The sequence below is a fragment of the Phaseolus vulgaris genome, chromosome 4 (assembly GCF_051622355.1).
Source record: "Phaseolus vulgaris cultivar YP4 chromosome 4, ASM5162235v1, whole genome shotgun sequence".
In the NCBI taxonomy this organism is placed as follows: domain Eukaryota; kingdom Viridiplantae; phylum Streptophyta; class Magnoliopsida; order Fabales; family Fabaceae; genus Phaseolus; species Phaseolus vulgaris.
The window spans coordinates 12,115,972-12,130,640 of NC_143501.1; the positions used below are offsets into that span (position 1 = coordinate 12,115,972).

The 14,669-nt window shown below is 31.3% G+C and overlaps 1 protein-coding gene across 1 annotated transcript; it reads right to left on the bottom strand.

Moving 5' to 3' along the window:
* Positions 1–8,014: 8,014 nt before the first annotated feature.
* Positions 8,015–13,925, bottom strand: LOC137837241 (UPF0481 protein At3g47200). The gene is made up of 2 exons (XM_068646178.2): positions 12,993–13,925; positions 8,015–8,807 (listed from the first exon to the last, which is right to left on the bottom strand). Exons 1-2 carry the CDS (start codon positions 13,808–13,810, stop codon positions 8,264–8,266), a joined length of 1,362 nt encoding a protein of 453 aa, XP_068502279.1. The 5' UTR covers positions 13,811–13,925; the 3' UTR covers positions 8,015–8,263.
* Between the last annotated feature and the right edge of the window lie 744 nt (positions 13,926–14,669).

A 14,669-nucleotide genomic window follows, 5' to 3' on the forward strand; every position in this document is an offset into this window, starting at 1 on the left:
GTGGATTATTATGGATTGGTGTTTGCATCTGAATAAAGTTATTACTTGCTCACGTACTATGAGTAAATTCGAGGCAAGGAATAAAGATTCTACACTTTCACTGTTCTATAGTTTAATTTAATAAAACTGAAGGATCATCACTTTACTTCAACTCTTGCTGATTTCATTCTTTACATTTCTAAAATAATTTGTTTTCAAATTTCTAAACATTATCTTTAATACTTAAAATCATTGGAAGTTTATCTACAACCTTTTTGTCTTTTTGAATATTATTTTACATTTAGTTACACCAAAACATTAAAGAAATTTAATAAGAAATTTAATAATGTCCACATCACAAGTTGACAAGAAAAAGAAATTTGGTGTAAATAATTTAAGCTAATGATACCCAATTCGTTTAGAAGAATTAACACTGGATAGGATTCAAACCCAAGTCCTTTCAGAGATCAAGGAAACATCAACCACTAGATCAAATAAGTTCTTTGGTCATATTACCATTTTTATTATACATATTATTATTAATATAATTTATACATATTATTATTAATATAATTTATACATATTATTATTAATATAATTTATACATATTATTATTAATATAATTTATACTTATTATTATTAATATAACTTATACATATTATTATTAATATAATTTATACTTATTATTATTAATATAATTTATACATATTATTAATATAATTTATACATATTATTAATATAATTTATACATATTATTATTCATATAATTTATACATATTATTATTAATATAATTTAAACTTATTATTATTAATATAATTTATACATATTATTATTAATATAATTTATACAATTTATAATAATAATAATATAAATTATATTCATATTATTAATATTATATTCAATATTCATATTCTTAATATTATATTCATATTATTAACATTATTCATATTATTAATAATATTAATAATATTTTTAATGTTATTAATAATATTGTTAATATTATATTCATATTATTAATATTATATTTCATATTATTATTATATTCATATTATTAATATTATTCATTTTATTAATATTAGTAATATTATATTCATATTATTAATATTATTAATATTATTAGTATTATAAAATATTATTAATATTATTTGTATTATTATATTATTAGTATTATTAATTAAATATTATTATTATTATAAAATATTTTTAGTATTATTAATATTATTAGTATTATAAGTATTATTAGTATTATAAATTATTATTAGTATTATTAGTATTATTAGTATTATTAGTATTATTAGTATTATTAGTATTATAAATTATTATTAGTATTATTAGTATTATTAGTATTATAAATTATTATTAGTATTATTAGTATTATTAGTATTATAAATTATTATTAGTATTATTAGTATTATTAGTATTATAAATTATTATTAGTATTATTAGTATTATTATTAATAATAAGTATAATAAAAATCATAATAATACAAAAGAAGTTGACTGTGTAGTGGTTAAATTTTCCCTAGTCACTGAAAGAACCTGTGTTCGAATCCCATCCATTGCAGATTTTGGTTCATGGCGCCATAATCTGACGTCTTCAAGACGTGCTATGAAATTGTTGAGACAATTCCTTGTTGAGACTCTTTTCTCAATTTTTCCAATCACATTGTCAAGTGTTAGATCTCTGGGAGTCTTCCACTCTTTAGGCAATCATGCATTCACAACAGATTCTTTGACAACACTTGGATTAGTTTTTTTTTTAAGAATGGTTCTTAAATCATCTACACCGGGTTCATCCAGAACAAATTTAGGCACAATACAATCTCATTCATCAAACACAAGATGCATAGATTCTTCCACAACAAGCAATCTTTTGTTATACACCCTATAAGCATGTCCATTTATAGCATATCCAATATGTATTCCCTCATCAGATTTAGGATCAAATTTTCCCAGATTATCTTTTCCATTATTCAAAATAAAACATTTGGAACCAAAGACCCTAAGATGACTAATGCTAGGCTTCCTACCTTTATACAATTCATAGGGAGTTTTCTTAAGAATATGTCTAATCAATGTTCTACTAAGCACGTAAGAAGCAGTGAATACTGCATCTGTCCAAAAATATTTAGGTAGATTAGATTCATTTAACATGGTCCTAGCTAATTCCTCTAGTGATCTGTTCTTTCTTTCAACTACACCATTTTGTTGGGGTGTCCTAGGAGCAGAATAGTTATGTATGATCCCATGTTTTTCACAAAACCTATCAAACTTTGCATTTTGAAACTCTCCCCCATGATCATTACAAATCTGTTTTATGCTATTTTCATTTTCATTATGCAAAACCTTAGCCAGTTTCTTAAAGGCTTTATATGCATCATTTTTAGAAGCAAGAAACAAAGTCCATGTATATCTTGAGAAGTCACCAACAATTACCAAAGCATAGTAATTTCCAGCTAAGCTAGCAGTCCTAGATGGCCCAAACAAGTCCATATGCAAAACATCCAAAGCTTTATTTGTAGAAACCACATCTTTTGATTTAAAGGAAGTTCTTATCTGTTTGCCCTTTACACAAACATCACACAATCTGTTATTTTTTAAACTTTATATTTGGTAAACCAGAAACAAGATCTTTAGACTTCAACTTATTCAAGTGATTAGTATGGATATGAGCTAATCTCCTGTGCCACAGCTAAGATTCATCACTTTTTGATAGCAAGCATTCATTTTCAGAGCTGCTATTCATGATATCTAAGAGATAAATGTTATTTACCCTTCTACCTGTGAACAACACCTTACCAGAAGTTTCACTTGAGATTGTACATCTGTTGGTTTCAAAATTGACCTTGTAGCCCTTGTCACACAGTTGGCTAATGCTTAGGAGACTATGCTTTAGTCCCTCCACATATAGGACATTCTCAATTGTGGTTGACTCTATAGTACCAACATTTCCTCTTCCAAGAATTCTTCCTTTATTATTATCTCCATATGTGACGTGTCCCTCAACTTTAAGTTTTAGACTTGTGAATTGAGCAACATCACCAGTCATGTGCTTAGAACACCCGCTATCCAAGTACCACTGATTTTTCCTGCTGTTTTTCTGCAAAACAAAACAAATTTAACACATATGGTACCCCTTTCTAGTTTAGGGTCCAACATGATTAATACCCTTCCTTAGGAAGCCATTTGGCCAATCCTTTGGGAACAAGGTACCTTCTAGCTTTACATGTTCTAGAGATATGTCCATTTTTCATACAGTAAAAGCAAGATGCAATATGCATAGTATTTGAACTGTTAAAAGAAGAAAAACCTGTTTTGGAAGGAACAAAAAAACTGGATAGCTTTTTAACATTGTTCTTCATTCCAGGATTGTATCCTAGACCATTCTCATTAAAAACAACATTTTGTACCCATCAGTGTTTCAAGATTTTCTCTTCCTTTGGTGAAACTTGATAATGTTTTTAGCAGATATTCAACCTATTTTTCCAAATTCTTACAATTTTCACAAGTTTTTATTGATGCATGCAGACATGTTAATTAAAGGCTAACCAAGTCAGTTTTAGCTTTGTGTAATTCTTCTTCAAGAGCCTTAACTTTAGGTTCCAGTACCCTATTTACTTTGTTCAGTTTGTTACATATAACAACCAATCTATTTGCTTCATCATGTGTTTCCTTAAAGGCAATTAATAGTTGATCATAATTTTCGAAATCAGTTGAATAGTCACTTACTGAATCAGATGCAGATCCTACATCATTCACCATGAAGCACAAATTTGCTTCTTCACTTCCAATTGAAGAGTCACTTGTTAAGGATACATCATTCTCTTCCCAAGAGATATAAGCTCTTTTTCCTTTTCCTCTTTCACTCTTCTTGCTTGCTGATTTTTCTTTGTTTTGATTGTTTGGGCAATCAACCTTTATATGACCTGGCTTGCCACAACCAAAGCAAGTATAACTAGAAGAATTTGAGTCATTGGATTTAGAGTACCTTTTTCTTTGTTAAGTTCTGTCTCGGTTCTTCCTTTTAAGGAACATGCTGAATTTTCTGGTGAGCAGACTCAAGGTCTCATCATGTTCAAAATTCTTTTCTTCCTCACTTGTATCATGTTTCATGGTAGTCTTTAAGGCAATTCCTTTGGCTCTTTTCTCCACTGTTTCTTGTTCTTTCAATCTTTTGAGTTCTAGCTCATGCTCCATCAATTTTCCAAACAATGTAGCAGTGGACATTTTAGATAAATCTCTAGATTCTGATATTGTTGTTATCTTAGGCTGCCAGCTCATATCAAGGCATTTCAGCATCTTTATGTTGAGCTCTTCCTTATCAAAGACCTTACCAAGACCAGTGAGATGATTTACAATATATGTAAACCGTTTCTACACACCTGCAATGCTTTCTTCTGATTTCATCCTAAACAACTCATATTGTTGAATGAGTGAATGCTTCCTCGAACGTTTCACATCATTTGTGCCCTCATGGGTTACTTCTAGTACTTCCCACATCTCTTTAGCTGAGTTGCATTGGGACACTCTAAAGAATTCATCCATATTCAATGCAGAGGTGATGATGTTCTTGGCTAAGGAGTCATATTGAGCCTTCTTCCTTTCAGTTTCACTCCCAGACCAAGGCTTCTTCACAGTTTCTTCTTTGACAACCTGCATAGGTACAAAAGATCCATTTGCCACTACATCCCAAATACCCATGTCAATAGATTCCATGAAGATCTTCATTTTAATTTTCTAGAAAGCATAATTCACACCACCAAACATAGGAGGTCTATTAATAGATGCACCTTCACCAAAAGGCATTTTAAACTCAGACATAATGCATACACTTGAGCAAAATACAAGCTCTAGGTCTTGATACCAATTGTTGGGTATATTAGTGTCTAAGTTCAAGAGAGGATGGGTGAATTGAAGTTATAAAATTTTCGCAAACACAAACTGTTTTTCATTTTATCAGAGGAAAAAAAACAGATTGATTTTAGAATGAACAAATTGATTCTTCACAACACTTTAACACAAACAAAACATATTCAAATCAGAATTGAGATCAAACAGTGAAATATGGCAAAAGCAGATTGGTTCACTTTTAACAGTTTTGAAGAACACAAAATATGCCAAAAGAACAATCAAGAGTATTCAACACAAGGCTTTAGAGACAATGAATCTTTATCAAGGATTTAATGAAGAAAACTATTCTTCCTTTAACCAATTACAAACTTATGTTCAAAAGCTTTGTTTATGATTGAAGAACTTTTCCAGATCACGAAGAACAGTTTTTATTAAACCCAAAATTAACAGGTTTATTTTCAAGTAAATAGATTTCGTTCTTGACAGATTAAACAAAAACTAGAAACGAGTGCAGGGTTGAGAAGATTTATGCAAGCATGGTTTATACTGGTTCACTCATAAAGAGCTACATCCAGTTTCACCTCACTCCAAGGTGAAATCCACTAAAAACCAATTCCAAACAATTACAATATAGCAGTTCATGAAACCTACAAGAACAATACCAACAAAGCTGAAAAAACCCTATTTCAGCACACCTTGCACTCCAAGAAACCCTATCAAAGAGTGACTAACACTTACACCTTTACAAACCAGAATAAAGGAAAGATAACACCTGAAAAGAAGATGCAAGAACTTAAAACCAGTAGTTCAATTGCTGCAGAACTGCACCAACACCTTCACCAAGACCAACGTTCTCCTAGAACAAGCACACTTGAAGATCCCTTTGGAAAACCTTTCAAAAACTCAATTCAATCCTTCTTCTCACACAGAAAGTGTTTTAGCTCTGTCAAAATCGTGATTGCTCAACAACCTTTCATGTGAGAGAAGCTTTTCTTTATATAGAAAACAGTTTCTAACTACTTTTCAAAAAACAGTTGAAAAGTTGTTATGAAAACAACAGATTTAGTTTAAAAACAAACAGATTTATTTTAGGAAAACTGCCAACTCAGCTAACTGAAATAACTAACCGAGTTGTACCTTTGGTGCCCTAACCAACTTTCGAAAAGCCTTTCAGCAAACCAAAAATAAACCTATTCTTTTTTCAGAGAAACAAATTTATTTTTGTGCAGTATCCTGATTTTTTAGAAAACTCTAAAAAGCTTTTTGAAAACCATTTGATCACTTTATGTGCTTGATCTTACTACCTTGATTAGGTATCTAGGATAGGTCATGTAGAAAAAGGCAACCTTAAACATACACAAGCCTAAATACAAGATCATCTAAACCCATTACAATCTTCAAAGCAAATTATCTATTTTCTACATCAAACACACTAAGAGTAGGTAGAGAAGAAGCTTCATCCATCTTCAACAGATTTGTCTCCATCAAACAGGGGGAGATTGTTGCAAAATGGCTGAAGCTTTTTCTCAACAAGTCTTAGTGTGTGTGTTTGATGTAGAAAAGTGTATTGTTTGCTTTGAAGTTAGTGGTGATGTTATTAGTGGTCATAGTAGGTTAGAAAGAGTTTAAGGTGACCTTTTGCTTCGTGACCTAATTCATATCCTTAACCAAGGTGGTAAGATCAAGCACAAAAAGTTTTTCAAAACTCTTATATCAACTACCTTAGGTTTTTCACGTTACTGCACAAAAATAAATCTGTTGATTTTTGAAACAATAGATTTATTTCTGAACTTGTTAAAGTTTTTCAAAATTCTGTTAAGGCACCAAAAAGTTTGTTGCAGCCCTTTATTACCGTTAAGATGAGTTGGAAATGGTTTTAAAATCATCTTTTGTTTTTCAGAAAACAATCCATTTATTTTAACTTCAACATGTTCTTTTCATAACAACTTTTAACACTGTTTTTGAAAAATTGTTATAAACTGTTTTCTATATAAAGAGAGACACATCTCACATGAAAGGAGACTAAGTGATCACGTTTTTGAACACAAATCAAAGAATTTTCATTGAGAGAAAAAAGCTTTGAATGTTTTCTTGAAAAGGTTTTCTTAAAGAAATTCAAGTGTGCTTGTTCATTGTGTGCTTTGGTCAAGGTTTGAGGTTTTGTCATTGTTGTGCTGCAAAAAAGGTTTCAATCAAGTTTTTAGCAAGATTGCCTTGTGCTTTGCTGTCTTTGAAAGAACTAATCAATAGGGTGCTTTCTAATCCTGTTCAAGTTCTTGTAATTGTTGATATAACATTCTGTATAACTGTGTAAAATCCTGTAAAGTCAGTGTGATTCTGGCTTGAGGTGGTTGTTGTGTGCAAGAAGGGTGAGAAGGCTTTGTGGGATTCAAAGTCACCTTCTTGTGTGTGGTGTTTGTGTAATCTGCGATTGATTGCATAGTGAAAACTCAGTGGTTTGACTGAGGACTGGATGTAGCTTTGTGATTGAGTGAACCAGTATAATATTTGTGTGTAGTTCTATCTACCTCATCTCTTATTAAACTGTTGGTTATTTCCGCTATCATAAACAACTGGTTAAATCGTAACTCTAACCGATTGAATTTTTTATTCCAGTTTCTGTTTGAACTATTGAATTGGTTTTCTGAACTGTTGTTGTGTGTGTTTGTTAAAGCTTCATTCTACGCAAAGTATTTGTAAAAATAGTTTGAAAACAATTCACCCCCCACCCCTCTTGTTGTAGCCATCAAACCTAAAAACTTTGTAATCGATGGAATACTTGTTTTAATTACTGTGGAAAAATCAAATTTAGGGTTACTCATATCTTTCGTGAAGGCAATGCGTGTGGTAATAAGTTGGCTAATTAGGATTTATTCATAAAGAATCATCTCATTGGTATAATAGGCTTCCATCTAGTCTGTTCTTAGAATTCTTTTTGAATTGGTATAGTCTATCTATGTATCGTTTTTGTTAACATAAGGGTTTTGGTCTAGTCCCTTCATATTTTTTTTTCTTTTTTTAATAAAACTTTTTTAATTCTTGTTACTTGAGGTGTCAACCTAGCTGAGATGTCCAGTTGAATAATAATGTCTAACATTAACGCTTTTATAAAAAAGAAAAAAAAGTTTCACTCTTCATTAATCATCTCTACCTTTATCAACGACCAAGCCATACAAAATGCCCTTGTTGAAAAATTATAAAGAGAACTGTATATAAGAACATCATTATTGATCATTGTACATTATAAAGATCCAACAAACCAATTGAAAGATACATTGATTAATTTTGAGATTACATAACTAAGTCCAAGACTAAAAAGAGAGTTTGGAGATTCCAATCATAAACAAAACAACAACAAACTAGTCTGTGGCATTGCCACAGTGAACCACACACTTATTATTATTATTATTATTTGAGAAGAGTTGGCATAATTTAGGATTTTGGTGGGTGAATAGCATACCAAGTTTGGACAAAAGTTAGGAAAAGACCCACAACTGCAGCGTGGAATGCAATGATGGCCCAAGGGGTGCTGAAATAGGTATTACACCCAAGAGCAAACCAAGTCCTACATTTATCATTATAATGCATCTCAATTTGATTTCTAAGAGAAGCATATTTTCCCATGTCAGGCACCAAGTCTGTGCTAAGGGTGTTAAAAAGGTTAGCCACTTCCTCATCACTCCCTAGAGAGTTGAGCAAAATTCGTTTTGATCTCAATGCCTTCACATCATCTGGGTGGTCTATGAGTGAGTCCAAGAAGGACACATACGAGCAAATCCCATAGTCATTATGAAAATCAGGACACATCTCATACGCTATCAGATTCAGCACAGTAGCAGCTGTTGTGTCATCCACAACGATCTCAGGAAGCTTCAATGTTGAATAGAACCAACCAAGGGAGAAAGATATGTCTTTTGGCCTACGTGTCTTGCTTGACTTCAATTTAATCCCTGCAGCTTTCAACTCCTTTATGTTCCTACACAATTCACACACACAAATTATAACTCATACCAACAATATGAGTTATGTAGCATACTGAAAGATTGATGGAAGAACATGGGGATGTAGAAAAAAGTGTGTCGCTGCAGTTTATGTAGTTGAAGGGAAGTTGTTGGTTTGTGTTTTAGAATAATTACAGTATGTCAGTATAGATGCTGATTGTCTAAGGATTTTGTATAATTTATCAGAATTTGTTGCATAATCTACCATAATAGTCTTTAGCAAGTCTAAACATATATTAGTCTCTGCTGGTTTGTAATGTTTATAGATGGTATTTTAGAAGATAGGTTATTTTTACTTGTATAAAGGTTGAGTGCCTCTGATAAAAAAAAATCAACTATTTATGATTAGATAGTAATGCCTCATCATTAAACTCTTATTTCTCAATCATTTATCTTTCTTTTTTTATTAGTTTTTGTTTAATTTAGAAGAGTGTTAGGCGATTTTCTGTTTACAAAGTGTTAATAGATTGACAATCCTACGTTAAAATATAATTTTTTATTAAAATTGAATAATTTTAAAATTATAAATCTTACAAAAATATTTTAATTAACTAAACGGAGTACAGGATAGTGTTACATATACCATAGACAGGATTGTAGTACTAACAAAAATAAGGTTCAACTGAAGTTTAAAAAAGAAGGTCTCTAACAAAACAAGGTTCAATTGAGGCCTAAAACAGAAAAGCCCAAAACACTTTTAATAAATGATTGCTTCCTGCACCATATCACTGCACCCGATTCCAGCGGAAAAGACGAAACTATCCTTAAAAAAAATTTCCGAAATATGTGTTCCAGATTTTTTTTTCCGGAACGAAATTTTATATTACGGATATTTTTATCCGGAATGAGTTTTTCATTTTTGTTTCCGGATTTTTATTTCCGAAACACAATAATCTCTTTTCTGGATTTTTTTTTCCAGAATGTATTATTTATCAATTCCGGATTTTTTTGTCCGGAAAAGAATTTTAAATTTTTTTCCAGATTTTTATTTCCGAAACTCAATAATCACTTCCAGATATATTTTTCCGGAATATATTATTTTCAATTCCGGATTTTTATTTCCGGAATAAAGGGCATTTTTGGAATTTTTAAAATTGTGTTGGGTGCAGGGAGCATTTGCCAATGATAAAAGCTTTCATCCGCTTAGGTGAGGCTGTCTTGTGTTTGCAAGATCCATTTTACAATGGCTGCTTCTTCCTGCACCTCCATACCTTCTTCTCTCACCTCCATAGATTCTCGTATTTCCAAAAAAGGCCCCTCTGTAATATTCCGGATTACATAATCCGGAAGTCATTTTTTAAATTTATAATTAGCTTCTGGATTATATAATCCAGAAGTCTTTTTCCAGATGCATGATTACTTTACAAATTACATAATTTGGAATTCTTTTTTAACTTCCGGATTATGTAATCTGGAAGTCTTTTTTCAAATGCGTTTCCATATTACATAATCCGAAAGTTATTCTATGGGGGTGGCACAAGAAGGATAAAAATGTATTTTCATGTGTTGTATGGAGGTGCCAGAAGAAGATATGGAGGTGCAGGAAGAAACAGTCTTTTACAATACCTTCGCTTCATTAGCAACTTTGTTCACATGCTCATGGTCAAGGTGTGGATTTGATTGGGTTGGGACTTGACGAGTGGGGTCCACATTAGTTTAGTGTTTGTGGTTGGTCATTAATGTGGGTTGGTGAGGGGATTTTAAGTGATGGTGGGGCACACATCTTAGAAGGAGAAAATGAGTTTATAGTTGGATATAAATAGGTTCGGAAGAAAAATCTAATAAAGAAGAAGAAAAATTTCAAGAAAAAAATAAAAGATTTATGACAAAGAAAAGGATAAGTAAGAAGATTTCAAGAAATGTTTTATAAAGATTATAAGAAGATTCATAATAGGTACACTAAAAGAAATAAAAGAAGATTTAATGAGACTTTTAATTTTTGTATATTCTTAAATGACATAATATGTTTTTGATTATCTTCAGATATTCTATAATCCAAGAGACATAAGAGATACTTCTGGAATGAAATTTATAAGTGTAGAAGACACATAAATAATTTCTGACCAATACATATCATTTTAATAAAAAGTTTCTAACCAACATATGATTTTAATGAGGAATTTAACTATTTCACATGACTTTTAACCTTTCCATGTGTGTGCTTCTTGAAAGTAATGATGAATTTTTTCTTTATTTTAGGAGGTACAATGTGTCTAACCCTAAATTTAAGGATTCATCATGTGCTAGGATTAATTAAGTGTTAAACATATGATTAGTTGAGTTAACTTTGTTGGCCTTGAAGAAAAGACTCAATCCTCAAGATAAGTTTATTTTATGACGATGTTTGAAGATGAAGATAGTGATGTTTAAAGAGTTTTTAGCTTTCATTGCATGTTGTTGAGTCTTTCACACAAAGCATTTACAAGATTTTTATTCAACACATAGAATTAAAAGAAAACATGTTTTGAAAAGTTAAAAATGTTTTAAAAAGATTTTATGGCCCGGTTAATTGATTAAAGTTTTGTATGATTGATTAAGTTGTTCTTGATGAGGTTTAGAACAAAAGGTTTTTAATCAACACACATCCAATATTAAAATAAATTAAAAGCAAACATGTCTTGAAAAGCTAAAAATGTTTTACAATGATTTTATGGTCTTGTTAATCAATTAAAGTTTTGTATAATTAAATTGTTCTTGATAAAGTTTAGAATAGAAGGTATTCACAAATATTTTAATCATTACACATCTCATACTAATGAATTAAAAGAAATCATGTTTTGAAAAGTTAAAAATGTTTTAAAAAAGTTTTATGTCCTTCTTAATCGATTAAGGTTTTATATAAATATAATCAATTAAATTGTTCTTGATGAGATTTAGAACAAATTAATCAATTATCTATTTAATAATAAATTAAATCAGAGAGTAGGAAAATTAGATATAAAAAATAAACGATTAAAGTATTTAATAATCAATTGAACGTGTTTTCAACATTAAATGTAAAGCAAAAATAAATTATTAAAACAAAAGTATTGTGGTTGTTTTCCAAATTTAATTGAGAATAATTGATAATCATTTCGATATAATCTATTAAATGCATTTGTATCTCTTTTAAATCAACATTTTCTAAACTCTATAAATATATATTTTGTATCAATCTTTCATTCAACAATTATTATTGCTAAAGTGAACTTATTTGAGAAATTTTCATACTTTCAAAGTGTGCTAAGATTTAATATTCAAGGTTGTGTTGTGTTGTTAAAGAAACCTTGTGCTTTGCTTCTACTGTGGAAATTTGGTAAATCCCTTTGTTTTTTTCTAGTTTTGCTATAAGTGTTCCAATGCATATCCTCTTGTTAATCAAGAGTTGACTAGGTTGATGTCTTCTTGAGTATGTTAAGGAGTTGATTTAATTGTTGTTTGTTGTCTTAAGTTTAAATTGCTTAGTGAGTGTTTTTGTTCAAACTTTTGAAGATAGTAAAATTCGATTGTTCTAAGGTTGAATAATTGAAATTGGATCTGAAATCGTTTAATCTGAACTAGTATAAATCTTCATGTACAACTCCACCATGTGCATAAACTAATTTATCTTATGATAGGCCAACATGTGACCTTTTTCTAGCCCAACTTTAACTATTCTTTTATTTTAGTGTTATCAATTTTGGTATCAATCTTGATTCCTAATCGAATTACATTCTAATTTTAAAATTGAAATAGTTTTAAAATAACTTGAAGAATTAAAATAGTTTTAAAAAGAACTTAAAGAAAAGAAAAAATTTGTGAAAAAGTTTGAAAACTATTTCATCCCTCTTTTGATTTAACCAATCACTTTTTTAATTATAAACATTGACAAATTTGAAAGATAAACTATAATTATAAGAACAAACACATATTTAACTCTATAAGTACAGGATAACGATACTTTAGTGCGCATATATATATATATATATATATATATATATATATATATATATAAAGTATCTAAACCTATTGAACACTAATAATTTTATTTATTTCAAGTAAATGATATCCATACATTTGAATACTTAAGCAATGAAAGTTATGCACACTTTTAAAATACTTATATCTATTTCTTTCACAAAAATAAGATTGTTTTAAAAATTATTTTTTAAAAGTAATGAGACAGATAGTTTAAACTGTACCTGTATGTTACCATGTCCTCGTGGTTTTCAGTGGAAACATTTGGAGTCTTGTTCTGAGTTGAAGCATCCGGAACATTTTTAGTTTGTTTTATCATAGGTTCATGAAGGATGATAGAGCGTTGAAGGCCGAGAAGATGAGTAGGATCTGGGAATTCCGCTTCAAAGATTTTGTGTTCCTCTTTGGTGGCCCAATGGTGGCAACGGAGAAAATCTTTCATGGTTTCCTTCAACTTTATTTCGGAGAGCCACCACAGATGTTTCAGCAACGGGAACGGAAGCTGGTTCTCCAGCAGAAGCACGTCCTGCATCACCAGCACAAGCTGGTCAACCTTCACGTTCATTTTCTCCGGTTTGTCCAGCTTCGCATGTTCCAGAATCCGCAGAAGGGCGCACCCATCCACAAACAGCGTCCAACCGATCATTTCCTCCGGAGTTCCAAAACCATGTTCGTGATACCGTAAAAACGTGTGATTGTTGATGAAAAGATCGTCGTCAAAGAGGGGTTTCAGGGTTTCCATGTTTTGTACCACCTTTGTGTGCAGCTCTAGAGGAGATATATCGGTGTTGTCGATGTACTCTGCTGCCCACATTTTTTTGTACTGTTCTCCTGACTGTAGTTTGGGATCACCATAGTGGATGGGACCAAATGACAATAACTTTGGAGAGTATTGTTTGGTGAAGTTCATTCGGTCTCGGAGATAGTGTGCTACTCGTTGGATTTTGGCGTTTTCAGGGGATGGTGATGGTGCTTCCTTTGCTTTTTGCAGCTGCTGGAGCCTTTCTCGAATGGTGAGTTCTGAAGTGCAAGTTGCAGACATTGTTTGCTGATAGAAAAATGTATTTGTGGAGGGTGTAGACAAGAGAGGCTTGGTGGGTAGTGAGAGATTTTGATCGAGATTATTTTACTGTTATGGGTGTTGTGGATTATTACGGATTGGTGTTTGCATCTGAATAAAGTTATTACTTGCTCACGTACTATGAGTAAATTCGAGGCAAGGAATAAAGATTTTACACTTTCACTGTTCTACAGTTTTATTTAATAAAGCTGAAGGATCATCACTTTACTTCAACTCTTGCCGATGAAAACCGGTTCATTCTTTACATTTCTAAAATAATTTGTTTTCAAATTTCTAAACATTATATTTAATACTTAATAAAATCATTCCAAGTGCTTATGTACAACCTTTTTGTCTTTTTCAATACTATTTTACATTTAGTTACTCTTCTTACAACTAGGACCAAGAACACTATAATAAGGTTGATAAGATTAACTCCTTTACAAATCTTCCGAACTAAGGTTGGACTCTCTCGGTTTCTTTTTGGGTTGGATACTCTGGGCTTCTCCTCACGTTGGGTGTTCTCGGCTTCTCCTCAAGGTAGGTGCTCTCGGCTTCTCTTTCGGCTAAGTGCTCTCGGCTTCTCCTTTAGCTAGATGCTCTCGGCTTCTCCTTTAGCTAGGTGCTCTCGGCTTCTCCTTCACCTAGGTGCTCTCGGCTTCTCCTTCACACAGATGGGGGGGTGTACCTGCAAGGCGCTCTGATGCCAAAGTCAGAAATAGTTTAATGTTCATCAGACAAAAATCACTCTTTCTTACCTCTTATGTTGATCTCCTATTTATACAGTTTCCTTAATGGGCTTTTCACTTTACCTTTGAACTTTCTTTCTACACCGTTTTAT